This window comes from Melanerpes formicivorus, unplaced genomic scaffold, assembly GCF_026170545.1.
Source record: "Melanerpes formicivorus ecotype bairdi unplaced genomic scaffold, bMelFor1.0.p_v2 SCAF_31, whole genome shotgun sequence".
NCBI classification, from domain to species: Eukaryota; Metazoa; Chordata; class Aves; order Piciformes; family Picidae; genus Melanerpes; species Melanerpes formicivorus.
In genome coordinates, this window is record NW_027142383.1 from 9,367,368 (window position 1) to 9,380,638 (window position 13,271).

The window sequence follows — 13,271 nt, forward strand, 5'->3', positions numbered from 1 at the left end:
GACAAATCGATCAGGGTAAGCAATTCCCTGACATTCTTGCATCACTGCTGCTAATTGGGTTTTCTCCTTTGATATGCAGCTGTCCATTGTTATCTTCATCCCATATCAGGTTGGTCTTCTCCAGCATGGAGGCAAGCGTCCTCTTGTCTGGCACGTCAGGTTGTTTACCACGGTCAGCTCTTCTTTATCATCAAGCCATCCTTCCAGTATCAGTGGCCTGTTGTTCTTCCTTTTCCTGAAACCTTCCATAGATACTTTCTGCTTTCCTACAGTCTTCCCATCCACCGTGATGCACAGCACAAAGCCATCCTTGAAGCTCACAGAGTCCTCTCCAAACATGTCCCTGCAACAGAGCAGCCTGTCTCACAGCTGCCCACACACCAGCAGCACCTTTGCCTCCCTGCTCACTTCAGGCTCCCACAGGCATTCTGCCAGCAGAGCATCTCCTTTCAGCAGCTATGATTCAGCCCAACCACCAAGCTGAGTGACTCTGGGTGGGTAGCCCAGGTCAGTGCTTTACTGACACAGATCTTAGCAGGGACACCTCCCAGCTAGACTCAGCTGCTCAAGGCCTCATCCAGCCTGGCCTGCAGCACCCCCAGGCAGGAGGCAGCCACAGCCTCCCTGGGCAGCCTGTGCCAGAGGCTCAGCTCCCTGGGACTGAAGAACTTCTTCCTCAGCTCCAGTCTGACCCTGCTCTGCCTCAGCTCCAAGCCATTGCCCCTTGGCCTGGCTCCAGACCCCCTCAGGAGAAGTCTCTCTGCAGCCTTCCTGCAGGATCCCTTCAGGTCCTGGCAGGCAGCTCTGAGGTGCCCCTGGAGCCTTCTCCTCTGCAGGCTGCACAGCCCCAGCTCCCTCAGCCTGTGCTCCCAGCAGAGCTGCTCCAGCCCTTGCAGCATATTTGTGGCCTCCTCTGGCCTCTCTCCAGCAGCTCTGTGTCCTTCTCCTGCTGGGGACCCCAGAGCTGCAGGCAGGATTGGAGGTGAGGTTTGGGCAGAGCAGAGCCCAGGGTCAGAATCCCCTCTGCTGCCCTCTGCCCACCCTGCTCTGGCTGCAGCCCAGCACACACAGCTACCTGAGGGCTGCAGGAGGCACTGCTGGCTCCTGGGGAGCTGCTCAGCACCCAGCACCCCCAAGGCTCTTTCCTCAGGGCTGCTCCCAATCCCCTCTGCACCCAGCCTGGCTGTGTCCCTGGGGCTGGCCCAGCCCAGCTTCCTCTGCTGCACTGCTCACTTCATCTCAGCCAGAGAGATGCCAACTCACTGCAGCATGATCTCCATCCTCTTCCTGTACACATCCATGTCAACTTTCTTGGAAATTTTCTGTACGGCAGCTGTAAAAAAAAGGCAAAATAAAAGCAAGCAAGCAAAGTCCTGCTGTGACTCTGGGACCTCCCTTTCACACACAAAGGCAAACTGCCTACCCAGGACACCCTGGCCCCTTCCTCCCTCGCTACAAAACCAATCCAGACACCACCAAAGATAACTGAATTGGCTTAACCCCGAGGAGGGCAGGCAAGCAAGGACAGGAATGGGATGGGCCCTGGGCTCAGGATGGAACATGGAGAACTCCTCAGCTTCTGATTCACTTTTGAATCCTCCTTTCATGGTTTACACTCTCAGCTTCTCACCTTCCTTCTCCTTGAAGCTGGAAAGAATCTGTTTGCAGGGATTTGTTTGTAATCCTTCCCTTTCATTAGAAGGAAACCTCACAGCCTGGGGGCTGGGGGCATGCAGGGACTACATGGACAGCAAACAGGAGCAGTAATGATAGGGCCCACAAATGCTGCAAGGGCTGGAGCAGCTCTGCTGGAAGCACAGGCTGAGGGAGCTGGGGCTGTGCAGCCTGCAGAGGAGAAGGCTCCAGGGGCACCTCAGAGCTGCCTGCCAGGACCTGAAGGGATCCTGCAGGAAGGCTGCAGAGAGACTTCTCCTGAGGGGGTCTGGAGCCAGGCCAAGGGGCAATGGCTTGGAGCTGAGGCAGAGCAGGGTCAGACTGGAGCTGAGGAAGAAGTTCTTCAGTCCCAGGCTGCTGAGCCTCTGGCACAGGCTGCCCAGGGAGGCTGTGGCTGCCTCCTGCCTGGGGGTGCTGCAGGCCAGGCTGGATGAGGCCTTGAGCAGCTGAGTGTAGCTGAGAGGTGTCCCTGAGCTCAGCAGGGAGGTTGGAGCAGGATGACCTTTAAGGTCCTTTCCACCCTGTGGCAGTTTTAGGCTCTGCCTTTAAAATTTCACTGCAGATTTCAAGCAGCAAAGCAGGAAAATGTAAATGAGAGACTGCTGGGTGTGGAAAGGAAAAGAAAAGCTTGTTCTAAACAAATTCACTGCACCAGTGTCTGGGACAAGAGAAGCTGCATCCTAACAATTCTTCAAAGCCTATTCCCATCCCTTTCTTCTTCTCTTCCTACCTTGGCTGTTAACTGCTTTGCCCGGGAGGCAACCTGCTGCTGCTGGCCTTGAGCTAAGCCTAACCCACTGCTTCCTCTCTCAAATCCTCCTCCTCTCTGGTGCAGGGGGGTCTGGGAGGGGGCAGGGGAGCAGCTTCCCAGCTCTGTTTGCTGTTTGTCAATACCTGTACAGTGCTGTAACCCCTGGACACTCTGTACCTGTTCACTGCATCCAGGGGAGAGTGCAGCTCTTGCTTGCCAATGCAGCTTCCATTGCCCCTAACTGAGCTGCTCTGGCTGAAAGGCCATGCTGGGGGAACCTTCAACCCAGCACACCCCTAAAGCACTGTCCCCCTGAGGTGGCTGTGTGTGTCCAAAGGGAAGGCAAGGCTGAGCTAGAGCAGCAGGCAGCCAGCTCCTACCTTTCTGTATTTTGGGGTTGGACTGCACCTCCAGGATCACTGTGATGACAGTGTCTGCATACATGTCATTGGCAGGGTTTGCCACCCACTGCAAGAGAAAACAACAACCAAGGGCAACAGCTAAGCCAGGCCCTGGGCTGGGGCAGCAGAGCAGCACACAGCCCATGGGACACCGCTGCCTGCTTTGCTCTGGAGCCTGCCTGCCAGGGACTGCCCCACTGTGGTGGGTTAACGCCCTTTTCTGAAAACAACAAAACAAAGCAGGGTGGAGGGCTTGCAGGTACTTTACCCTCCCTGCAGGGCGTTTCCCCCTGGGAAAGCTGAGTCTGTTCCACTCCCCCCTCCCTGCCCAGCCAGGGTATAAAAAGCAGGACATCATAGCTGTTGGATCTCCTTTTGGCTCCTGCCTCTGCTGGATGAGAGCTACTGCAGCTGCCCTCCTGCCCCTCAGCCACGTGGCCAGACCTGATCCTTTTCCCTGCTGCCTCCACGCCTCCTCAGAGAAAGACTGGTTTTGTATTGTTCTTTTCTGTCCCCCTCCCATCCATCCTTGTTCCTTGCCCTTGTGAGCCTTTCCTGTTATTGTTATATATATAAAGAAAATTCTTTGCCTCTCTACTTCCAAGCTGACTCCAGATTGTTGTTTAGTGGATTTGCTCCTTACCCTTTTTTTTTTTTTTTCCCTCCTCTCTGTTTGGAGGGAGGAAGGGGGAGTGGGGGAGAGATTCTCAGCCTTTCCCCCATCTGGGCTTTTAACTCCCAGTTAAGGCTCAAACCACTATACCCACACCTCACCCCACACCAGCACCTCTCTGCTTTGCTTTTTTCTCCTCCTTCACTCTTGATTTGCTTTCTGTACTGAGTTTTTATTGTGATTTACTTTCATTTATTTACCTTTCTGCTGACTTTTAATTTGGTTACTTTCTGTGTTTGCTTTCATCTGTTTGTATTTGACTCTTTATTCACTTCTTGTGTTTGCTTTCACCCATGGCAGGGGGCTGCAGCTAGATGAGCTTCCAAGGTCCCTTCCAACCCCATCCATTACTCCATGACTCTCTGAATCTCTCTGGTACTACTTGGCAGCAGAGAATCCTCCTCTGCCCCCAGCAATGCTCACCTCAAGGACCACCATACCTGGCTCCAGGATCACAGTAATGGTCTTGAAAACCTTCAGGGCTGGCTTCTGTTGGATTTCTATTTCTTCCACATCACCTAAGAAGGGACAGCAGATGGTTAGCAAATGAACAGCAAGAGGACATCTGCAGGGTGAGAGAGGTGACCCTGCCCACAGCTGCCAATTGAACCAGCTCCTCTGACACCTTGCAAGGACAAGCCACTGCCTGCATGGGCACAGAGCTTAAACCAAAGCATCTCAGGTGCTGAGCCCTGAGCAAAGCTTTCCTCTTCTCTCCTGGTATCAACTGGAATCTGATTAGAGGAGATGAAAACATTCCTGAACTTTAAATGTGGGAAGAGTGTGTGTGCCTGGGACAGGAGCTGCCCCTGACCTGCAAGCAAGCTGAAGAGAGGCATCAAGGATGACAGCAGAGAGAAATGGCCTCTGACTCAGAAGCAGCCAACACAGGAAGGACCTGGAGCTGCTGGAGCAGGGTCAGAGGATGTTACCAAAGATGCTCAGAGGGATGGAGAACCTCTGCTATGGGGACAGGCTGGGAGAGTTGGGGCTGTTCAGCCTGGAGAGGAGAAAGCTGCAGAGAGACCTCAGAGCTGCATTTCAGTATCTGCAGGGGAGCTGCAAGCAGGCTGGGGAGGGACTGTTCAGAAGGGGCTGTGGGGACAGCACAGGGGCAGTGGTTTGGAACTGGAGCAGGGCAGGGTTAGATTGGACATCAGGAGGAAGTTCTGCACAGTGAGGCTGGGGAGACACTGGCACAGGCTGTCCAGGGAGGTGGTTGAGGCTCCATCCCTGGAGACATTCAAGATCAGCCTGGATGTGCCCCTGGGCAGCCTGCTCCAGCTGGAGCTGTCCCTGTGCCTGCAGGGGCTTGGACAGGATGCCCTTGGAGGCTCCCTCCCAACCCAAATACACTCTGCGAGTCTGTGGAGTCCTTGCCTTTTGGGGAGAGACAGAAGGGGCTGCCTGTCACCCAGGAGGGCAAGCCTCTGTGTGTGTGAACAGCAGGGCATTTTCCACTCTATTTTGGGGCTGGAGACAAAGATTAATTAACAAATGGTACAAGAGTGGCTGCAGCACTCCCCTGAGAGGCTGACAGGAGACAAAGGTTGGCCTAGGCTGTCTATCACTGCATGCTGATGATTTGGGAACACAAGCAGAGCTGAACCCCTGTAATGGGTTGGGGCAAACCCCCTCCCCACCACACGCAGAAATAACGCCTCAGACAAACGGATTGTAAAAGTGATGGAAAGTTTAAATAGAACAGTGAATGCGTGCAGAGACCTAGAAACACAGTGACAAGAAGAAACCCCAAAACAGACCCAGAGAGATCCCATCCCCACCTGAGGGTGCATCCAAAACCCCCAGGGCTCCTCCTTCCCCCCCCCCCACTGCTAGGCTAGTCTCAGCTGGCCAGATCTGAGACTGCCCATCCCCCCGTGGCCTTGGGCCTAGCCAGGCCCATGACCGGGAGATCTCTCCCCCAGTTACCAGGTGGCGGAGAGGAAGGAAAGAGAAAGTGCCAGACCCCGCCGTAAAACTTATAGTGGTGCAAGGGATCATGGTAGGAAATAACCTAATTTCCTGTGTCCACCCACTGGGCTGGACTTCTGGACACAGGAAACACCCCTGTAGCAGAGGGCACCCAGCCCAAACTATGACAACCCCCCAGAAGGATGTGTCCTGGCCATGCCTCTCCCCAGACATACCTGTCAGCTTCTGCAGCTGGTAGGAGAGCAGGCTGAAAGGGCCTGTGTAGGGGATGGCCTGGGTCTGAGTCACTGTGCTCATGGCCAGGTCAGTGTAATCTGAAAGCACACAGGACAAAGGAGGCCTTGGAATTCCCTGCCTGAAGGCCAGGGAACACTGCAGACATATCATGGTCCTGCTCCCTGCCAGGGAGGGGGCTGGAAAGGACAATCAGCAGAGAGGAGGGTGAAGCATCTGTGGTGAGATCAATAATGGGCTTGGGGCTAAGCAAGCAGCAGGAGTTTGTATCACGGCCACCAGAGGCAGACAAACTGCTCTGGCAGGGGGCTTGGACTGGATGAGCTCCTGAGGTCCCTTCCAGTCCCTGACATTCTGTGAGCTGCTTCCTCCCAAGCTCCTCTACCTCACACTGAATTGCTGTTCTACTGTGAGGTCAGTTTCTTTACTACCAAACAGCTCAGTCATGACAAACAACAGCACAGAGTGATAAACAGTCACAAACATTTCCACTGTGCTGTAGCTTTTGACACTGAAAACTAAGGACCTGGATCCAGACCCCTGGGGCCATGGCTCCTGGGGCCATGGTGGGGCTGGGTGATCTCAGAGGCCTTTTCCAGCCCAAAGCATTCTGTGCCTCTATGATTCTGTGATGGTTTTACCCTTGGTCAGCACAGCTCAGCAAGGCTCTCAGCTCTCTCATCCACATCCAGGGAGAGGAAGAAGTTTGAAGTGACCAGAAAAAACCCAAAGGCAATTTTGCCTCTTTTCTTTGACAGAGATCTGATAGCTCAGAGGGCAGTGAGCTGAGTGCCTTTGCCTTGCTTCTCTCTGCAGCAGCTCACAGCTTCAGGCGAAACTAAACCAAACTGTTCACTAATTGCTCCTCCAACACAAAATTGCAGCTCCACTCCCCCAGTGTTCTGAGGGCTTTCATGAGGCTGCAGCAAGGCTCGGCACTGCCTGTACTTACTGGAGAGGTCACATGGAGAAAGGATGTGGTAGTTAAAATTCCTTTTAACCAGGATTCCAGAAATCCTCTGTCCTTGCTCTGGTTTCTTATCAGCTAAAGACGCCATCACCTGCAAAGCAAGGCCCCACAGGCTGCACCAAGGCCAGCCCAAGTGCCCACAGCCTGCAGGGTGCTATGGAGAGGAATCTTCACTCCTCAGCAGCACTCAACATGGAAGAAAAGGAACTCTGAACAGAGGAGGAGGTCAGAGCAGCCAACAGCCACTGAGAGGTGGCACAGGGAAAGGTTGGAAGGCCAAAAAGAAAACCTCACCAAGACCTTCACAATGAGGGTGGGGAGAGTCTGGCACAGACTGCCCAAGGAGGCTGTGGCTGCCTCCTCCCTGGAGGTGTTCCAGGCCAGGCTGGATGAGGCCTTGAGCAGCCTGGGCTGGTGGGAGGTGTCCTTGCCCATGGCAGGGGGTTGGAACTGGATGAGCTTTAAGTCCCCTTCCAGCCCAACTCATTCTGTGAATCTTTGAAAACCAATCCCCAGCTGCACCACTGAATGCAGAGCACTCCCAAGCCTGAATCCCTGGCAGCCAGAGAAAATCCACAGCCAGTGCAGAGATGGCTGAGAAGGAAAAGTGCAGCTCTCATCCCAGAGGAAACTCCTCTGGAGCAGAGGGGAAGAGAGGGAGCTTCATTCATTTGGTTTTTCAATACCTTGGCAAGTTTTTCTCCTCTAAAGTTCAGGGTCACAGCTTCAGTGTTCCTGGGGTTGTGAACTTCTATGTGGACTTCATCATTATCCTCATACTCCCTGATCAGGGCAGCCTTCAGCCTAGCCATTTTGTTCTGCTCTCCATGGACCAGGATCTGCAAGTGGGACACTTTGCCTCTCAGCAGGAATCCTCTGTACAGCCAGAGGGAACAAAGGGTCTGACCAAGCTGCCACTGTGCTCCCCAGCCGTACACAAATGTCCTCTCATCAGGTCACAGCACCCAGCATTAGCTCAGCTCTGTCTCAGGCTTCAGTGTCCTTGAATCCCATGCACTGATCCCAGGGCTGGAGCAGCTCTGCTGGGAGCACAGGCTGAGGGAGCTGGGGCTGTGCAGCCTGCAGAGGAGAAGGCTCCAGGGGCACCTCAGAGCTGCCTGCCAGGACCTGAAGGGATCCTGCAGGAAGGCTGCAGAGAGACTTCTCCTGAGGGGGTCTGGAGCCAGGCCAAGGGGCAATGGTTTGGAGCTGAGGCAGAGCAGGGTCAGACTGGAGCTGAGGAAGAAGTTCTTCAGTCCCAGGGAGCTGAGCCTCTGGCACAGGCTGCCCAGGGAGGCTGTGGCTGCCTCCTGGCAAGGCCAGGCCTTCACCAGGCTGCCCACCAGGGCCTGCCCTCATGACTCCAGGCTGGGAGGTGGTTTGCTGAAGGCCACTCCAGGATACTAACCACATGTGGAAGTTTGAGGGCCCGGATGAACTCACTGGTCTGTTGGTAATCTGTGTGAGCAGAGAAGGAAATGTAATCCACAGACATCTTGAGGGGCAGCTTCTGCCCTGACATGGTTGTGATCTCTTCAGGCTCAGACATAATGTGTTGTTGGGGTTTGTTTTGAGCAAGAGGGGACATGGGTCCCAGGAACACCTGTGCAATTCAGGCCTTGAAGAATTCTCTGTTGATAATATAGTGGCAGAGTAGGAGATGTGAGAAAGTGCTGATTGCTTGGTATGCTGAAGTCCAGCTGCCCCTGAGATGGGAGGCAAGCAAGATAAGGAGGAGGCGAGATCTGGGAAAGAGAGCAATTAGGCCGGATAGAAGAATTCCACAGAGTTGTGAAAACAATGATGTAACCTTTTAGAGAGCAACCAATAGTATGTTGCCAAGTGGGCATAATTATAGCAAACTGTATATAAGATGTGTCTGATGCTCAATAAAGTTGGAATCCGCTGATCAAATTGGTCGAATAAGCGGCCCCCTTCTTGCAGTAAGTGGCGCTCGAACACGGGACCCTAATGAAGACAAACGTTAGGGTTTAAGAAGTTCTTCGGGACGTTGGGAGATTCGCAGTAAGCCGGGAGGCAAGAAGAAGGCTGGCCCGGGATAGCAGTACCGGAGGCTGCAAGAAAAGGGAAGACAGCCTTGAAGCCGAAGACGCTGTAGAGCCGGAAACTGCTTAAACGAGGACTGTGCGCACAGGTATTAACGTTTAAATACGGACATGGATAGGCAGGCAGCGTATGATTTATTTAAATGCTTTTTAGAAAAGCGACAGTGTAAGTTAAATTTTAAAAAGGAGTTGGTGCCGCTGTTAAGCTATGCAGAAGAGTTAGGATATTTTAAGGACCCAAATGAGGTGTTTGAAAGATTGCAGTGGAAAAAGTCTGGACAAGACTTGTGGCTGCATGGCTTAGATGATGAAAAACGAGCAAAGGAGTGTGGAAAATGGTGGAAGATGGTTATGACAGCACTGGATCAGCATCGTGCTGAGCAAATGGCAGCTTATCAAGCCAGGGTACGATTAGATTATACGGACCCAAATGGAGCAAGTGTTACACATGCTGGGTTGCCTTTGTCAGAAGAGGTTCAGGATTATTTAAGAAAGGAGAAGGCTGCGTGTGTAAAAGGACTAGGTGGCAGAGTTGAATTACAATCTGTAACACAGGACTCTGCTGAGGAGCCTTCCCCGTCTCTTTTAGCTGAGCAAATTGTACAGGAGAAGAAAGTAGGTGAGGGAGAGGAGACAAACAGGGCGGTAGATCCTGGAGGTGGTATTAAAGATCATGCAAGAAAGCACGCAGAGTATTGACGAAAGGTTGCAGAACACTTAAATGCCGAAGGAGATCAGGAAGGGCTTAGCCGACTGGCTGCTTCACATCAAGCTTTTCCAGTGATGTATACACAGGTCCCTGGGGAGCAAAATGTTGTTCAGGCTGATGTAACCCAATTGCCATGGAAATTGTTATCTCAATTAAGACAGACTGCGAGTCAGTTTGGGGTTCAATCTGAACCAGCTAGACAGATAATTGATTTTATTTACATGAACTATAATATGTTACCTAGAGATTCTTATAATGTTATGAACCTGATCCTAACAGCATCTCAATTTATGACATTTTTGAATGAGTGGGAACACCTAGCTAGACAATCAGCTGGAGTACAAAGACAGCAAAACGATCCATTATTTGGTGTAACAGTAGATCAGTTGTGTGGAACAGGACAGTATGAGAGACCAGAGTTACAGGCACTTTTACAGCCGCCTGTTTTGCAAGCATCAGCCCAGAGAGTAAGGAGGGCTTTTGACAAGCAGAAGGATGGAAATGCAAATCCTCACTATATGGGAATTAAGCAAGGTAGACAGGAACCTCTTGGTGAATTTGTAGATAAGTTGCTTGCCGCACTTAGAGCAGCAAGCGTAGGAGAAGGTATCCGAGAGGCAATTTTAAGGCAGTGTTTAATGCAGAATGGGAACCAGCAGACGCAACAGCTTATTACATCAGCAGATCCTAGATGGACGGTAGCCGAATTGTTGCTGAGGGCTCAGGACTTGCCAAGCAATCCGATGGCCATGTTGACGGAGGTGATTGATAAGGGATTACAAAAACAGGCTGAGGTGTTGTCAATGACAATGACAAAACAGCTTGAGCATAGTCAGCAGGTTATGGCAGCCTTAGTACCTTTGCGCACAGACTCGAAAGGGCAAGGCCGACCCTATAAGCAGTCATCAGACGAAATACAGTGTCATCGAAAAGCGTAAGGCGGAGATATCGTCTAAAGTAATGCCTGGACTTTTGGCCCATAGATCCGCTTTAGGGCATTTCCCTAGCGGAGAGAGTTATTTTGATGAAGCTTGTTGGAGAGAATACAGGAACAAGTTGTGGGACTTGGTTATAGATGGTGATAAAACTGCTATAAAGCTGCAAAAGTCGTGGCGAGAATGCATGAACTGTGTTAAAACCTACGAACTGAAACAGCGAATGGCTGCTGCAGTTAGAGCAACTTTGTCAGGACGAGATGCAGCGCCAGGTGTATCTGAGTTGCAGCTGAAAGATGTGTCTGAGAACTGTCGACCGATCGACCGGGGCCGCCCCTGATACATCTTGCGGCGACCACACCGCGTTTACCAGCCGTCACCACTGCCGTTTGCACACAGCGGGGAACCTTCCTCTGACATCGCCAGCGACGGCTCGGACTCGGAAGACAATACCGGCAGCGAGGAATTCAAACAGCGCCGACTTTGCTTTACGGCCCCTCTTAGAAAAAATGGAGCGCTTGGAGGCTCGCGGTTACAGCGTTCCTGCCACCGCTCTCCTCCCACGAGCCCTGCCGGCCCCCGCGGTTACCGACGGCTCCGACCAAGGCGGTACCGGCTGACGCACCACCGACACCGACAGCACCGACAGTAGCAGCGGAGCAGCTGCCACGGCAGCAGCCCCCACCCCTTTCCCCCGCAGCGGCTTTAGCCGCACCACTCTGTTTTGATTTAAAGCAACAGTACTCATTTTGTCATTTCTGATTGTAACGTCTTTCAGAGATTTGTTATTTAGAGTTTTGTTAAGTTTTTCTAATAAGCATAATGAATAAGTAAGCATTTGGTATTTATAAGTACTTAGTACATAGTAATTGCAGTAAGGTGTATGCACTTAGTTAAGAGTTCAAATTGTAAGATTTTCTTTTGGTTCGAACCTTCTTAGTTGTCTGCCTAGGCATTTCAAAGGAGCTCCATGTAATATAGTTAAGGAATGTATAAACAGGTTTTAATTTTGGAAAGTGTTTTTTAGTTAATGTAACAATTTTATTTCTTTTTAGACACTGATTTGATGGATTAATTTTAACATAGTTTTTTAAGGTCTTAAGGATTTTTTGGTATTAGCATAAGTTAAGGTTTGTAGTAAATAGGTATTAATTTTAACAACTATTCCTTCACTAATGTGCAGAAGAACCAAGACTAAGAGGAAACAGCATTTCCCATGAAGTCGAACATCGATCACAATAACTGTTATGATAATCTGGGGTCAAAAGCATCAATCAAAAAAATATTTTGTCCTGAATGCTGAATTTGAAAATAGGCAGTTTGGGCTGGTAAATACAGAAAACCTATTTTGTGGTGAGAAAAAGGATTTAAATCCCCATGGAAAATTATTGAAAGGGATTGGCATAAGTGGGAAATAAAGACTAGAGAAATTTTAGTTGGGAAATATCAGGAATAATTAAAAGGATTAGTAAAAGGAAAAGTAAGAGACATAAGATTTTGAAGGAAGAGGAATTGAAATAACAGAAGCACAATGGGAAATGGTAAACAAACTAACCAAGGAAGTAGAGAAGAGACTCCAAATGGAATTTTGAAGTGGGTTAAGGAGTTAAAAAATCTGTAGGGCTCCTGAAGAATGTAACTGCTGCCGAGAAGAAAATACACCCGGCTGCTGGTTGCACCCCAGCAGGCCGAGGAGGCAGAGTTCACATATACTAGTGGAGCCTAATTTTGATCCTAACCCTATTTGTACATAAGTAGTCCAATCGAAATCAAAAACCACGTTCCCATGTGTGGAATCTTGATCAGACCGGAGAGAAAAGACTTGAACTTGAAAAAGCAATGGTAAATTTTTCTGCTACAGTTGAAATCATAGTAAATGCAAGCACAGATGCAATAAAAGTGCAGCAAATTGAAATCAATAGTCTCTCGAAAATGTCTACTCAGAATAGATTAGCTTTGGATTTTTTATATGTTAAGGAAGGGGGTGTATGTGTAGTCATAAATGTAAGTTGTTGTAGTTATGTTAATCTAGATAAACGAGTGGAAACAGATTTACAGGCGATTGTAAACCACAATCAGATATTACATCAGATTTCTTTAGATGATACTTCTTGTGGATATAAAGAAATATGGGATAAATTAACTTTCTGGTTACCAAATCTAAATTGGCTTAAACATTTGTTTGTAATATTGTTGGAATAATTGTAATATTGCTATGCATAATACTCTGCAATTGTTGTTACAAAATACTAAGACCTTTAAGTAAGATTGCTCATGTCAATGAGTTACAAGTAGAGAATTATGATCAGAATGTGATCAGAACAGATGAACTTAATTATGATCCAATTAAGAAGGTTCTGAAATATCTGGAAATTTTAACACAAATCAATGGTGACAAAAAAAAAAAAGGGGGGAATTGTGATGAATATACTGGTGATTTGTGTTAAAATTGTAAGACTTAGAGCGCACTGGGATTAAGGGTCAGGATCTTGTGAGGCCTGTTTAGAGGGTAAAGAGAAAGAAACCTCTCTTGCAGACTTGCAAGGACACTGTCTGGTTAATTGGAGACATCACGGCTGAGAAGGAGCTGTCTTAAAGATAAACATTCAGAACTGGGAATTTGTTTTCTTCAGATAAGAAGCCTGCACAATTGAGCATGTGTGAAAGTGGATGCTTTGACCCTTACCACACTGAATGTAGGGAGAAGGGATTTATATGTTATCTCACCAGTTCGCTATAATTTTACACACCTAGAGGGAAAATCAAAATTCATAACAACACAACATGCATTTTCATTTTCGATTGAAAACATCAACAAATGGTACCAATAAGAGATCAGTATTACTAGGATGAGCAAAAACACATTATTATGGGTAATTTTATATTGGGCAAAGCAATGAAGCTCTTTTGCTCTTGCTGATTG

At 49.6% G+C, this 13,271-nt stretch overlaps 1 protein-coding gene across 1 annotated transcript in view; it reads right to left on the reverse strand.

Moving 5' to 3' along the window:
• Positions 1–13,271, reverse strand: part of CPSF3 (cleavage and polyadenylation specific factor 3) — a 22,334-nt gene continuing 9,063 nt past the window's right edge. The window contains 8 exon segments of the mRNA XM_068155367.1: positions 1–343; positions 1,264–1,333; positions 2,806–2,893; positions 3,923–4,017; positions 5,650–5,748; positions 6,621–6,729; positions 7,325–7,477; positions 8,047–8,195. Of these exon segments, the coding sequence (XP_068011468.1) occupies positions 106–343; positions 1,264–1,333; positions 2,806–2,893; positions 3,923–4,017; positions 5,650–5,748; positions 6,621–6,729; positions 7,325–7,477; positions 8,047–8,195 (1,001 nt within the window). The 3' untranslated portion in view covers positions 1–105.